Below are 16,507 nucleotides of genomic sequence, written 5' to 3'. Positions count from 1 at the left end.
CACAAAGTGAAGAGGCCTTTTCCTATGTGTAATTTTCATAAAAACTGCTTGTTTTTCAAAATTTACACACATCTACCATTCATTGCACCACGCAATCACTTTCGCGAAATCATTATTTAGACACACTTGGCCATTAACTGAAGACACTTCTTCGTACAAAATCCAATCGTCCGCGTACAGTTTCACATTGACTGAAAGACCTGTAACAATGTCATTAATAAATATTATAAATAAAAGTGGACCCAATACAAATCCCTGGGGGACGCTGGACACAACCTCGGTACTGTTAGATGAAGTCTTGTTTAGAGTGACAAATTGACACGTGTTCGAGAGGTATGCCGTAATCCATGTAAGTATCTGGTCGTGTTTTAAATAATAGTTTAGTTTGTGCATTACTTTTTTATGTGATACCTTGCCAAATGCTTTGCGAAAGTCCATACTCAATTTACGAAGACACAGCATATGCGTTTACATTAGTCGCCTTTCATCTGCGTCTCATTCTTCTTTACCCAGCTGACGATGCTGTAGAAGCTGTAAACCACGGTGCTGCCGCGATACTTGTCTCCAACCATGGCGCCCGGCAAATCGATGGAGAACCATCAACGGTGAGTACTGGCAATGCGTCATATTGGTAATATAACATTATACCAACGTGAAGTATAGTGGTAGCCAACTTTGTTACCGTAGTAAATAATTCCTTTATTAATGACGATGTCCGATACATACGACCAGATGCAGTGCGGTAAATAGATGAGGCGCTCCGGGACAGCGTATTGCATGCTTGTGAGCTGTGCTTCAGGACGCCAAGATCACACATATAAAGTAAATGTCTTGGACGCGTGGAATTTTCAAAAAGCAGGTATATTATTTGCGTAGTGCTAGAAAGCGGCCCCGATTTAGAGAGTGTGTTCTCTTTCGCGTTCAAACTATGCACTTTAACCTTATAAGCAAACACGAATATCCTTCTCGCAGCCGACGGAGGTCAGTTTCGGATGTTCTGAACGTCCGATGAACATCCGCGAACAGACATTCATTGCGGACGTTCGTCACCAGATCTTTCTCGGGCATTTGCATATATGGCGCATGCATATTTTTCGGCGCCTGCTTTTAATTATAAAGTAAAACAACCGAATGTAGAGCAAGCATATTTTATTGTGATCAAAGCGGATCGTAATTGCACTGAAATATTATAATTTTTTTGAAATCTGAGCGCAAATATATCAAGAAGCTTCAATGCTCACAACCTTACTATTTCCATACTGAGTTGCAGGAAATGATCTACTGGAAAAACATTACAAAGAGTGATTAGTCCTGAAGCCTAAACCAAAATTCAGTGGACACAGAAATATTCATGTATAATCAGCAATTTGTCATATTCTCACTCCACTGGTGCCTACATGCATGACTGCTAAAGCATGTAAACTAGTTTTTCAAAAGCATATTTATAATTTAGCAAAATACGATGCCTCTCCGTGAATACATAGGTACAGAAGACTTAAATGAGTGACGTTTTCACATTTCACCAGACTAGTACAAAAACAAAATAATCATTTTCAAGCAATTCACCACTTAATGTGGCAAGCACAACTTCGACAGTTTTCAAAACAGTATTTTGATATTGCGCCTTTAAAACAGAATGTGCGTATAAAGGGCAAAAATGCGCTGTGGCGCTTTATGCTCAGTCACATATCTCTCGCGTTAAAACGATACGTCAACTCACATTTTTATCGCATCACTCGTCCTGTCGCCTATCCAGTGACCGATATATCACCTTCACTAAATTACCATCTAGCAGGAGATATCATCGCTTAAGGTTAGACCGTTTTATCCGTGTACAAACTCCTTCAAATACAGTTTTTTTCCAAAACAATTGGATTCGCAACCTGGCGCCGATCGTTCCCTTCCATTAAACTAATTTTTGTCTATACTTCAATATTATCGGTTCTAACCTTTTTAGTTGTGTATGTCTGTTGCTGTGTTTCTCTGCTGTTAAACTGTATCATATTCCCACCCCTGCTATAGCCCCATTGGGGCCGCAGTAGGTGAAAAAAAAAGAAGTAAACCATCATTTTTAATTGCATGACCGCCTTGGGTTGCGCTGTTATGGGCGGGGAGTGGCTACTCTGAAGTGTACAGGGCATGCGCGGCTTGGGTGAATGTCGTCGAAATTTAACCTCGTCGGTGGTCAGTGCATAATGCAAACTGTGGCATTCGTGGTGAAGCAGATAGCGCCATGTCGTCGAGCAGCGCCGCCGAATCGCCGTTGCTGCGAAGCTCCGCACGGGCCACCGATAAGTCGAGCTTCACGAATCATAACATAGATGTGGGTCCGCCAGACGCACCGAAGCATCCTCGCTCTCCGCCGCGTAATCTATATGCCTTATACCAAAGTGCTGTCCTATACCGGAAGAAAACCGAAACGACCAATCGGCGCATGTTGGGGTATTACGGTCGCGGGATTGCCTGGTGCGGAATGCATGAGCGGCTTTCTCAGTTTGGTGATCCTTTTATTTGAAGGTTTAATAGAAAAATAATCACCAACTAATTATCCGTGGGCGTTTATGCGTTGTCTACATTTCCAATCGGCTTTGCAGGTACCTATTATGCGTCAAAAATACAATCAGAGAGGCATCGCCGCAAGGAAGGAGTTCACAATGGTGTCGTACGGCGAAGACGAGAAAGTGCACTGGAACAAGAATATCTTTTCTTTTCATTTTGAAATGTCAGACACACTGTTCTTCAATCGTTGGCTTCCATTTGTTATCATTTTGCTTCGACGATCATATTGTGGAGGTTAAGGATAAAGAAGATCCGCACATGATTTGCACGGACGACAGCTTATCACGATCACATGCTTGATTACAAGTACACTTTGGTGACACTTTTTGATTGCTGGAATGTTTAATGCTGACCAAAGGCCTTGTGCTGCTGAGCCAAATGATGCAAGCTCGATCTAGGCCGCAGCGGCCGTTTTTCTCTAGCAAGTGAAAAACTAGAACGCCCGTGTGTCGAGATTTCGGTGCACGTTAAAGATCCCCTTTTCGCTCTTTCCATTTTCACTCCCACCTTTCTACCCTCCCTTAAGGCGCGGGCCAGGTGTCCACATAACATTAGTGACGGATACTGCACTTTTCCTTTCCAGTGAATCAATTATTACACTTTAATAATTTTTATGAAAACAGACCACGCGTTTCTTATAGATTCGGTAGAAAGGAGTAGCCGGAACTGCCATTCAGCACCAACCACTCCTTTATTGTTCATGTAAATACAAAAAATCTACACTTCCCAAAAGGCCGAAATTATCTGTATACAAACAAAAGCATGCATGATTTTAGTGAGACCATTTTCAGCTAACTTTATTATACTTTCTGTAATCAATAACCAAAGTTGTCAAAAACAGCTGAGAACATAAGCGCGGCACTCCACACCTTCGTAATTATTAATTTCCTATGCCCCGAAAAAAAAAAGGCAGCTAAACCAATTGCAGATAACTTCTTTCCAGTAATCGGGCAACAATATATCAAACTTTAAAATGAATTTATAGGGTCGGCCGACCATCCTTAGTTTGATCTTATATGAGATCGCCCTGTAGCATCCTAACTTCAAATTGTGCTGTAATGCACGACACGCACGTGTACATGGGAATAAAAAGAAATGGGAGCAAAGATGAGCTTACGGGTTCTGCTGTTTAAATTTCTTGCGTCATGTTTCCATTTGGGGTGCTAGCTAAACCCTTCTACAATTGTCGGTAATGCAAAAAATCAGTACATTAGCGTGGATTTGACATCAACCGGAAAAAAAGAATGACGAGAAGAAATTCTAACAGCGGAGGCGCGAACGTAACTGTGTTCGTTTTTTTTTTTTTTTCTGCGCCGCAGTACATGAAACTTTGCACATGTTGGCAGCTATGAAGGCATACATAGTCATACTGCACTCCTTTGGATGCTTTTTAAGCGCCGCTGACAGAAGTGCTTTCAGGAAATATTGTATTACTCGTGTTTGTCGTAAACCGCAATGCTGCATATTAGTTAAGAAATTATTCATGCGGCCCCGAGCCGAATAATAATAATAATAATATAAAATAATCTCATAACCAAGTAAATGGGAAGAAATATAAAGGTACATACATGCAACAAAAAAAATTGTTTCAAGCAGGACAACGCCCCTAGGTGTGGAAATCGAGCGCCCGTTCTAGGCGCGCTCATAGAAACTGATTGATTTATAGGAAGGGAAAGGCGCGGTGACTGTGTCACTTGCTTTCCGTGGACACCTTAACCGCGTCCTAAGGGAAGGGAGGAAGGTGGGAGTGGAAAAATAGAAAGAGGAGCCGTGGTGGAGGGCTTCGGAGTAATTTCGACCACCTGGAGATCTTTAACGTGAGCTAACATCGCACAGCACACGGACGCCTCTTCATTTCGCCTCCATTGAAACGCAGCCGCCTTGGTCGAGTTCGAACCTGGGTACTTCGGCACAGTAGTCGGACGTCTTACCACTGCATCACCCCGGCCAACGTTTATAGACACCCCGGCGGGGCGCGCCCATGGAAACAGCAAAACGAGCGACGAGACAGGCCCCTAGTACTGGTGCTGCCCCTGGCGGCCGCGTCGTGCGTAAAAGTCACACTAAGCGGCCGCTCCTCGCGGCGACGTCGGAGCACCTTTCTTCCACCGTGGATGCATGTACCATATGTGTGACTTTATATCGCACAGCATGTGGACGCCTTTACATTTCGCGTTTCTGGGGAGGTGAAAAGCAGAGGCAACCCTGTGTTGGGGTCTGAAAAGCGCTGAAAAAAGTCCCTACCGTCACATATTGGGGTTGGAGTCATTATTGTATTCGCCAGAGAACCGGATTAATTAATTGTCCAACAACTGGGCGCGACGCTATGCGCCATGGTTGCTGCATAGGCGCACTATATATCTTCTAGAAACACTTCGAGGCTAGACCTGCATATTTAGTCGACTAATTTACGCCAACCATGCCAAGACATCATGGCTGCTCAAAGATAATTATGTGCTCATTAACTGCTTTGCAACTTTTATTTTTCAGCATAGACACACCGAAGAAAGAGGACATTGTCGAGGGTTGTTGAAGACATCCTGGTTCGATGACAAGAGAGTATATGCTTTAGACCAGAAATTGCTCTCTCGACGCTGAGTTGTCGATGTAGCAGAGCAAGCGCTACTGAGGCTAGTGAATACTGTTCTGGTCTCAACTTCGCCTCTTCCCAAACTTTGAAAACACTTGAGTGTTTACTTATTCTGGGAGCATTTTCAAATGCATAGAACAGGCTCTGTGCTTCTTCAGTTTTGATAGAGCTGCCGCTGTCTCCGAGTCCATGCAGCCAGTCTTCTTCTCTTTTCATAAGAAACGCTTCAAGCTCATCCTCAGCTTCTAAGCTCTAAGGGGGAGATCCTGCCGCGGTACTTGATCGCTGCCAGCTATCTTACGAAGCAAATTTCATGTGGTGACCAAATGCTGTTTTTCTCGGCACCCTTCCTCCTTGGTCAATATCGCATGATATCAAGGGTCTCACGCTGCAGTTTACCAGTTGCCCAATTACTGTCATTCCCTCTTTAGTTTTTTTTTCTTAGGACCTAGCAGGAGGCTCCATCAGTCAGTTTGACCTTGTCCCTCTTTCTGCTTTCCAAGGTTTTGAGTTGAAACCTTTCTAGGCTCATGGAGCGAATTGTCTCGTGCATGAGAGTTGTGAGCGATATTTGTGTGCGAACTCTGTCACCACCCCCCAGCTATTAGGAGGCGTTGGATCTGTGCGCGAGATGTGTTTTCCTTGTCTAGCGTTCCTGCCAGCTGAAATCCCACGCCTAAACGAAGCGCCAATGAACGCCACGCGACAGGAGTGACGGTGTGCCGTCCAAACTCACACTTGCCGCAGAAAGCGTGACTAATACTGTGCCTTCTGTTGCCTGTAAGCCAATTATAATTATATGTATTATTGCAACGAACGCCGATAAGAGACAAAGAATGAGAGGCAACTGATAGGAGAGAAAGGGTAGGCTTTCGCCATTCTCCTCTTAAGAGACACCTAAGAGACCCTCAAATTCCCGACGACCCTCGTCACCGCACAACGTGTAGGCCAGGTTACTCATTGGTTACGCTTTTTCAAGCTTATGTTCTGCATTGATGAACACGAAATAACTATAATATGTGACTGTTGCTAGTATCGCATCTTTCGTTGTCCTCCCATGTATGTACTACAGTGCGTGTGTGTGTATATACAAGTACCTATGTGTGTGGAAGACAATAATTTCCCTCTACTCCAAATAGTGCCCTTGTAGTTTTCAGTGGCACTTTTCTAGACTATGTACGGTATTCGCATCAGTGAGAGTGCAGAAAGCGATGGAACGCAATTTTTCTTTCGACTAAATAGTTGTGCGGGTCGAAACGATAGCACACCAAATAGCGTTTGTGAAATAATAGTCATATTGGTTAATCCGCTCGATCAATTGCTCCACCCAGCCTTTAAATTTGAACATCGGAAGTCCATTCCTGGCGCTGTTTAACTTGCCAAGGGAACTAAAACAAGCAGTCGTGACTAAGGAAAAACCATAGAGAAGACAAAAGGAGAATAAACTAATGCAATCATCTTTGGGCTAATTTCTGATATAAGTCAAGACGAGACCGCTAAACTGCTGCTTAAGGAGGCCTTGACACCATGAGCGTCAGCTTATCATTCTGAAGTCTCGGTCAACCTAACTACATCTGCTGGCGTCGCATCGCGAACGACTGCTATGCATGTGCCATATGAATCATTGCGACGTCGTTGAACGATAAAAAAATGATTTATTTACGTGAGATTTTCTACCACGCTCATTTAGATTTTTGCTTGAACATGGGTATATCGTTACAAGCGAGGTTTCAGTTGTTACAAGACGAGTGTCGAAGACCCAGCTGTGTCCACTTGCGAGTCCCAGCACGAGCCGCTTCTTCATCGACCTCATCTTCTCTTGTCTCTATTTCCGGGCGCCACACTTCTCCCTATGCAGCTGAAGCCCGCAGGGCGACTTAAGCATTGTCGAGTGATCAATACGGCTTTAAACGAACGACGTGCACGACTTCACGTTTTGCAGAGCACTGCCGCTCTTGTTGAGGCGAGCGATGCGATAAATGAGCTCACGAAGTTCGGCAAGAACGACAAATGGTCCATCGTAGTGGCACAGCAGCTTTTGTGACAGACCCGGCTTCCTGATAGGTCGCCACAGCAAGACCGAATCTCCAGGCTGGTAAATAGCGTGACGATGGTGGCCATCGTACCGTGCTTTCGAGCGATCTTGGGACGCGAAGATGCGAAGGCGGGCAAGCCGGCGGGTTTCTTCGAAAAGCAGATTGCCTCGGCTACCGAGGTATCTTCATCCCTAGTGGCTGGAAACGGGAGAATGATGTCCAGGGTATATCGTGGGTGGCGAGCTTAGAGTAGAAAGAATCGAATAACACCAGTGGTCCCATGACGGGCGGTGTTGAACGCGTAGGTAATGAACGGTAGTATACTGTCCCAGTTTTTATGATCTGCGTCGGCGTACATGGACAGCATGTTAGTTATCGTACGGCTGGTGCGTTCAGTTAGACTGTTGGTTTGTAGATTTAAAGGTGATGAATGGCGAAGATGACCGGCACATAAACGGAGCATCTCCTCCATGATGTCGGCTGTAAATTGGCGGCCACGGTCGTTGATAATAACTCGTGGTGGTCCATGACGAAGAACTATCGCCCACAACATAAAGCAGGAGACATGATACGCGTTGGCCGCGGGTATGGCTGCCGTCTCATGGTATCGAGGGAGGTAGTCCACGCAAACAATGATCCAACGGTCCCCATTATGGGGTACCGGAAAGGGGCCAAGGAGATCAACGCCCACTTGCTCAAATAGTGCATGGGGTGGGGTGATGGAGTGAAGTTGCCCCGCTGCGATGCTTGTGGGACGTTTGTAGCGCTGACACTGGGTGCAGCTGGCGACGTCAGTTCAGTTCAGTCGTTCAGTCATGTAGAAGAACGGCTGATTGGGCGAGTTGGTGAACCATGATGGACAGTAATGTGTATTGCGCAAAAAGACGAGACAAAGAGGAGAAGGGGACAACGGCGGCGCAGAACTGACAACTGTCAGTTCTTGTCAGAACTGTCAGAACTGACAACTGTCAGAACTGTTGTCAGTTCTGCGCCGCCGTTGTCCCCTTCTCCTCTTTGTCTCGTCTTTTTGCGCAATACACATTACTGTCCATCATCGTTCAGTCATGTCCGACTCTTCGTGACCCTATGGACCATGTCATGCCACGCTTTCCGGTCTCACTACCTTCCTAACATCACATAACTTCATCTGCAGAGCCTCGAGCTGGCGACGTACCGCTCAGTTGGAAAAGAACTGTGAGTTGAGCTAGTTGGTGCTTCATTTTTTTTTTCTTCTGCGGCCATAAAACCTGGCAGCATTTGCGCTAAAGTAGACCGAAAAATAAAAGACAAAAACGACGCGGAGGCCGGGGGAGATGCCAGGTACAACATAATGTAGCTTTTCTTCCGTGCACAAAAGGAGTGGTATACAGAGTGCCTTTTACTTGCGGAAAAGATTACATAGGTCAGTCAGGAAGGTGCCTTAACATAATACTAAGAGAACATGAAAACTCCCTAGAAAAAGCTCCGTCATCGAACCTGGCACTACACCACAAGGAATGTAGCCAAAAGCCCCCATTGCATCCACCTTGCACTCCCCTGTTCAAAGAAACTTCAGTGTTGTACAAACACAGAGAAATTAACACGAGAATTAAAAGAAGCCTATCTCATTCACAAGAACTCTGACACATGCGTAAGCACCCCATCTGTTATCATTCATCCTCGAGAAATCTCATATCTTGACGAAACTGGTTAAAGTGAAATGTTGTTTTATCTGCCAACATGCGCACTTGGTTGTCAGAGCATTTTTGCATATATTCGTGTTCTTTCAATAAATCATGCAGTTGATAGTCAGCGCTGTTCCCGTCTACTCGCTTGTCCTATGTTTGTTGCGCTGTGTATTAAAAAAAAAAGTACCGCTCAGTAATTGTTCGAATGTTTGGCCAATAGAAGCGCTCCTGAGTACGGTGGACCGTTCTTGCAGTTCCAAGATGACCGGAACTAGGGTCGGCGTGCATGGCCTGTAATATAGGATGGTGTAGGCTCCTCGGAACAACCAGAACAACACATATTTTGTAGTGACTCCATTTAGACGATGGTAATCAAAACGAGGACCTGTTGAGGAACAGTTTTTCTTCCAAAGCAGGCGATCACGCACACAAAATCGATGTCCACCTGACCGATCTTGAGCCGCTGCAAAGAGAAGTTCCAAGGTGGGATCTCTTTGTTGTTCTTCTATAAACGTGAAGATGTCAGGAAAAGCCTTTGATACTGACGCGACGCAGTTCTCGAAATCATCGGCGTCAGACTTCGTCGTAAGAGGAAAGCGCGAAAGACAGTCTAGGTAAGCGGGCTTACGGCCAGTTTTGTATGTGACTGTAGAGTCATAATCTTATAACCGTAGGGCCTATCGTGCAAGTCGGCCACACAGATCCTTGAGATTAACTAACCAGCAGAGGGCATGGTGATCTGTGAGAACTGTAAACGGGCGTCCATAAATACACGAGCGAAAGCCTTGTATGGCGAAAACGACAGCGAGGCATTTCTGTTCCGTGACAGTATAATTGCGCTTCGGCTTACTAAGGGAGCGACTCGCGTACGCCACGACGTGCTCTTTGTTTTCGCGGCGCTGGACAAGAACAGCGCCAGTTCCAACACCACTTACGTCAGTATGCACTTCTGTGGGCGCTGAAGGATCAAAGTGAAGAAATTTCAAGTGGTGGAAGGCGGAATCGCACTCAGGTGTCCACTCGCAAGCTACATCTTTATGAAGGACGCTTGTCAGGGGGTGTGCGATATCAGCAAAACGGTGAATAAAACGGCGAAAATACGAACACAAAGCCAGGAAACTCCGTAGTTCTTTGGCGGACTGGGGTGGCTCGAAAGAGGCAACCGCTGCTGTTGTTGCGGGATCAGGTCTGACGCCGTCCGTATCGACAAGATGTCCGAGAAGTAGAGCTTGGCGTGCTCCAAAACAACACTTCTTTGAGTTCAGTATGAGGCCAGCTTTGCACATACAGTCCAGCACAAGAGCTAAACGTACATTGTGCTCGCTGAACGTCTTTCCGAAAATCCCAATATCGTCCAAGTAACACACACACATCTCCCATTTTAAACCGCGTAGTATCGTGTCCATGGATCGTTCGAAGGTGGCGGGTGCTTTAGCGAGGCCGAATGGCATCACATTGAATTCGTAAAGGCTATCGGGTGTGATCAATGCAGATTTTTCTCTGTCCGCCGAGTCGAGAGGTATTTGCCAATAGCCAGATCTGAGGTCAACGGTGGCAAAGTAGGAGGCAGAAAAAAGACAGGGAATGGCGTCATCTATACGGGGAAGAGGGTGCACATCTTTCCTAGTGACTGCATTTAGACGACGGTAGTCAACGCAAAAACACAATGTGCCATCCTTCTTCCTGACAAGAATCACTAGAGCAGTCCAAGAACTCGACGACTTTTGGATAACACCCTTCGTTAACATCTCGTTCACTTGTTCATTTATCGCATTTCGTTCAGACGGCGACATATCAAAGATGGGCCACCTGGTTGGGAAAAGTCAAACAAGGAGGAGTGTCGCCCTAGAATAGCCAGCAGTGCACGGCGCTCCTTTAAGAGCGAGAAGACAATGATGCGAAGCAATCGCGATTCATTGTGGATATCAGTCACTACTTTGTCTAGGAAGTCGGTAATCAAGTCAGCAGATATTGGTGGGTCATTACTGCAGGATGCAAGTTTCACACCTGTGGGAAGAAGGACAAGCTCCGTAGAGCAATTCACTGCCCAGAGTGCAGTGCGGCCTTTGGAAACAGACACCAAGCATGAGAAATCAAGACATTTTTCTTAATGCAGGTGGGGCGCACCGGTTCTAAAGTCGCTTTAGAAATGTCGAGGGTGGCGTCGAGGCAGGAAACCTGTACACATATAGCCGACGATGGAGGCACAATGTCATCTTCACAGACACAAAAGGCACTCACAGCACTACACCAGCCTTCCATTAGACCAGAGGTAACACATTTGCCGACGCTAAGCTCGCCAGTTTGGCAGTCGACATTGGCGCCACACATCTTCTAAAAGTCCAGCCCAAGAATGACGTTCTGAGTTGATCAGGCGAGCACTGCCATTACCGTACGGAACACTTTACCACCCAAGGAAACTTTAACACTGCACACTCCAACAGCAAGCAATGGTTCGCCCCTCACACCACAAAACAGAACACTTTTATTCCACCTAAATAACACTTTTCTTCTGAGGCGACGCTTAAATGAAGCACTCATTGCGGATATGGGGGCCCCGGTATCAACTAAAGCCATCACAGGAGCACCATCAACTAAACAGTGGACTTAGTTCCGTAACATCAGCACAGGCGAACGTCACAGCGGTAACAACGGTAACAGCGAACCTCCAGCGACCTCACCCCCACGGTAGCGCCGACTAGTTTTCCTGCGAGGGTGAGCGGCGACGGGGCGATGTAGAACGGCGCGTGCGGGAAGCTGCAGGTGGTGTCATGCTTCTGTTCGATGCCTGTGAAATATCCCGCAAAGGTGCTTGCCATGGGCCGCCGGAATCAGAAAGGTAACGAGAACGACGAGAAGAGCCAGGATTGTAACCCTGCTGCTCAGGGTAGTTCATGGAGTCGCAGTAGTAACGCGATGCTTGACGGCGAAAACGTGACCTTGAGAGGTGGCCTGGTTGGCCGCAGCGATAGCACACAGGAGGTCTGCGAAAAGATGGCGCAGGCAAGTAGTCGCCACTGAGAGCGTCGCGTCGACTGCTTTCATACCTGTTATGTGTCGCCTGGAAGTAGCGGGTCTGTTGCCTTGGGGGTGTTACCGGTATGTGGCTCTGCCGACGCTGCTGCGGTTCCCGGTATTGATCGAAGTCCTCTGCATTAAAGGCGGTTGTAGGAGGCTGACACGGCGGATGCGATGGGGGCAGCGCTGAGGAGCCCCAAGCTAGTTCTGGGCACCGGCGCACTTCTTCGTGAACGATCTGACGGACCGTGGAAGCCAGATCGCCAGACGACGTTACGTCAGCAGCGTCAGCAGCGGCCACCGACGTAACACCCGCTAAACGTCCGAACTTCGGTGTTAAACGATGCATTTTCAGCGTCTCGAGCGTGCGGCAATGCTGGATCATGTCAGCCTCTGAATCAAGACTTAATTTGCCGTTAAGGAAAATAATAAATATATATGGCAAACCCTTTAAGTAGATGGCCAACTTTGTCCTCTTAAGTCGTAGAGAATCGGCAAGCTTACACAGCTTCAAGACTTCCTCGATGTATTTGGTGCATGTTTCTCTAGGAAGCTGAGCTCTTTGAGAGAGCGCTTGTTCAGCTCGCTTCTTCTTTGAGTCAGAATCTCCAAAGCACTTTTCTATTTCTTCCACAAAGTGGTCCCATGTGGTAAAAGTGCCCTCGTGGTTGTCGTACCATGTTAGGGCTATGCCGTTAAGGGCGAAGACTACGTTAGCTAGCTGGGCGGAAGAGTCCCACTTATTGTAACGGCTCACCCTTTGGTAGTCAGTGAGCCAATCATCCACGTCTTCTCTAGATGAGTTCGTGAACGAACGCGGCTCCCGATAATGCTGCCATGAGCTGCTAGGCACGAACCTCGGAGCGACGCTGTTAAGACATCGTAGGCTCAGATGGCGGCAGGCCAGCAAGACGGCGACTTCGGCGCGGTGCAAGCTGGGTGTTTCTGGGGACTGTTTACCCTGCGCCTCTCTCCAAGATGTTACAAGCGAGGTTTCAGTTGACGCAAGACGAGCGTCGAAGACCCAGCTGTGTCCACTTGCGAGTCCCAGCACAAGCGGCTTCTTCATCGACCTCATCTTCCTTTGTCTCTATTTATGGGCGCCACAATATACTTAGTTACCCGAATATCTAGCTTAATCTGCGAATTATCTGCCAATATTTCACTGCCTCTCCATGAATGGCACCACTGCGCAGTGCTTCAGCCACCCGTGTTCGAGATGAAACAATAGACAGAGATGGGAGATTGGTTCTATGCAGGCGGCAATATATTTTCCCCTGTTCTTGTCATTTTTTTGCAACGGACAATTTTTCAATATAGTTGTGATGTTTGCGGTGTGAAGTGGGGCTTTGAATATAAGAGAGGAAAGTGTTTTACAAGCAGTAATGAAAGAAAAAATAAATAATGCAATTTGCCAGCAAAATACGGCCGGAACCGTACCGCAAACCTGTTCAGAACGGTTCCCCCGTTTTTGTCCAGTGTGTGTTCAGTTTCAAATGGCGGAAAGAATTCGGGTAAGGTTCCCGTTTTGGCTCTTCTTCCGGTTTCGGCTCGGCACCCTTGTTTTTTACTTGCTTTGTACCAGCCTACAATATAATATCCAGAATAAATATGTTTACCAATCGGTCTAAAGTACGTAAGCCACCCCTCTGTAGAAAATTTAATGCAGTCTAACAAAATGTGTGTGAAAATGTCTAAGAACGGAAAAAAATAAACTCCAAATTATTCACTGTTATTACTGCTATTATAACAGTATGAGCACCGCAGCGTCACAATAGAGAGGGTTTTAAGAGTAGCGAGCGCTGCCTCACAGATCTATACCTGTTTTATTAGCAGGCTTACACAGAAAGTTATGGAGAAGGCTTTATAATAAGTATGACTGCGGCATGAACTGATGCGCGACGTTAGGTGATCTTTATTTATAGTTTAAAAGAATTGAAACTTGGGATAGTCGATACATGACTAGTAGATACAAGGCGCAAAATCAACAGGATGAACAAAGAATGGACGCCGACAAGGCGCTTATGCATACTTCACGTAGACCCTTGTCCGTGTCCGTGTCCAGCCTTTGTTCGTCCATATCATTTTCCTGCGCGTATCTGCTTTATTTGTTGTCCGCGCCGCGTCTCTTGGTCGCGTCACTCAAAGTTAGGCGTGGGTACACGAGGAATATTCAGAGTGCGAACCTCTTTTGACCCTTCCTTCGACGCGCACATCATCATTTAATACGTCAAGATGTTTTGTCAACAAAGAGTTGCTTTTTAGCTGGTCCGTCACAGGCCGTAACCACGCTAATTGAAAATAGGACCGTGTCTTGTGCGTGGGGGTGCGTGACCTCCACACGTCAAGAGAAGACATCTCACGAATGCTTCCCAATTCACTGTAGTGTTGCGGCAATTTTTATTTGGTGTCGTAGCAGCTTTGCAAACTTCCGCCGATTTCGGAATAGAGGATTATTCAGACTTACACGTCCAGAAATCGTGGGGAAGAAAGCAAATTTTGTATTAGCCTACAACTGGCGTCATTGTCTAACGGTGTCAACGGAATGGTAATAAAAGCTGCAGTCGCCTTTGTGTTTTAATGGCCTTTAGAGTACGTTGCCAAATATGCATATCGTGCCGTAAAATGTTCCGCTAGAGGCGTGCCTGGATCAAGGTGTCCAGTACCATAAGAAGGATGCAAGCATGAACTTTCTGCACGCATAGAGGATAACGACTCTGCATAAAAAATATATGCCCATATAGAAGGACAGCTTACAGCAGCCTATTGTTATATTTCAAGAGGAAAGTATGTAACAGGGGCCTCCTATTACTCATATACGGGGCTCAAATGTTGAGGCTAATGAAAAGGGATCTACGTAAGTTGAGGAAGACGTAGAGAGCTATTAAACGAAAAATGCTAGGGGTAGCGTCAAAAGATAGGAAGCGTGCAGAGTGAGTAAGAGAAAAAACCCGAGTTATTGACATCACAGTGGAAATCCAAGGGAAGGACATGAATGAATGAATGTTTCTTCCGCTTTTGTCGTACAAAAAGCGCGGGTGAGGAAAAAAAAAAGCAGTTCGCAGTGACCGCTTGACGGGCATCGCCACCCGTAAAGTCGATTATGAACAGCAGCGGCAGTTTGTGCGATATAAAATGAACAATTCACGCGTTACAAAATGAGAGTGCTTTGAAACAGAAGAAAAATTATACAGTGACAATGAAAAAGTAAAAATATGAATTGTCGATTGACGCATTCCTTATCAATACAACCTAATCAGTGAACACTTCTCGGTGGAAAGCAAAAGTCATTTTGTTCATGTTGCTGTAAAGAAAAGCGTTCAAACATATTGGCAGTATATATTTCAACATAGCGAAACCATAGTTTGTTCTACATCTGGATACCTCAAACATTTCAGGGTTTCTTGTAGCATAGGGCGTGTTGTGTGGCACCAGCTGTACAATGCGGGACAAAAAGGGGTGATTTCGTGCGGTATGCTGTTTATAAAAACAAGCAAACCTGTACTCGAACAGCTTAGGCACTAGAATTATTTTGTATTTCATCCGTATATGACGGGTTGGGGCGTCATAGGAGAAATTTGTTATAACGCGTAGCATTTTCTTCTGCAGAACAAAAAGGTTTTGCAAATTGGACATTGTGGTATTTCCCTACACCAAATAGCAGTATCCTAAGAGGAGAAAAATAATGCATAGTAGCGGTCAAGTTTCGTTTTCTTTGGTAGAATATATTTATTACGTGAGATAATACCTATTAATTTAGAAAGCTTAGTGCAGACCTTGTTTATCTGAGTATCCCATGACATTGTGGGTGTAAAATCTATGCCAAGTGATGTGAATGATTGGACATGTTCGAATCTTTAGCCGCCGAAAAATATAGGTGACGCATTCCCTAATAGCTTGCCCTTAGCATTAAATATTATTGCCTTTTTTTTTTTGTTTACCGTAAAGGAATTTAAGCATGACCATTCCTTCAAAGAGGCGAGTACAATGTTCGCAGTGTCCGTTAGTTGATTATTATCAGTAAAGGAGCAGAATAAGCTGGTGACGTCAGCGTAAATAATAAATTTTATCTCGATGCTTATATTAACAATATCATTAATATATACGTTAAAGAGTATAGGACCCAGAAGACTGCCCTGCGGCACGCCATTCGAAATTTGTAGCACATCGGAACGATAATTATTGATAACAACATATTGGGATCCCGAGCACATATATGACTTGAGAAGGTTGAGGGCATATGGCAACGTATACCACAATGTTCGAGTTTAGCAAAGAGGGTATTATGATTTAGTGCATCAAACGCCTTACTGAAATCTATAAAAATTCCAAGAGTAAGCTTCTGGGATCCTATGTTGCCCAATATATATTCTTTTTGGTCAAGTAATGCATGCTCCGTGGACCTATGTTTGGTAAACCCATATTGGCAGTCATTTATAATACAGTGTTTTAGAAGGAAATTATGCGTTCGAGAATGAGTTATGCGTTCTAGTCCCTTGGAGAAGAAAGGTAAGACAGATATTGGCCTGTAATTACTCAAACTAGTTCTGTCTCCCTTTTTGAAGATTACTGCCACCCTAGCAAGTTTCATACAGCAGGAAAATTTGCTGTAATTAGCGCAGTGTTATATATGTGCG

General features: G+C 45.5%; 1 protein-coding gene across 2 annotated transcripts in view; it reads left to right on the top strand.

Moving 5' to 3' along the window:
* The window catches only part of LOC146194782 (2-Hydroxyacid oxidase 1-like), a 62,427-nt gene that overhangs the window by 21,482 nt on the left and 24,438 nt on the right, over nt 1-16,507 (top strand). For both annotated transcript variants that reach the window (XM_084596121.1, XM_084596120.1), the window contains exon 5: nt 514-605. In XM_084596121.1, the coding sequence (XP_084452247.1) occupies nt 514-605 (92 nt within the window). The remainder of the gene's footprint in view (nt 1-513; nt 606-16,507) is intronic.

The sequence above is a fragment of the Amblyomma maculatum genome, chromosome 3 (genome assembly GCF_055883805.1).
Source record: "Amblyomma maculatum isolate TAMU_Amacu chromosome 3, ASM5588380v1, whole genome shotgun sequence".
Lineage (NCBI taxonomy): Eukaryota > Metazoa > Arthropoda > Arachnida > Ixodida > Ixodidae > Amblyomma > Amblyomma maculatum.
This window is presented reverse-complemented; position numbering and strand designations above follow the sequence as displayed.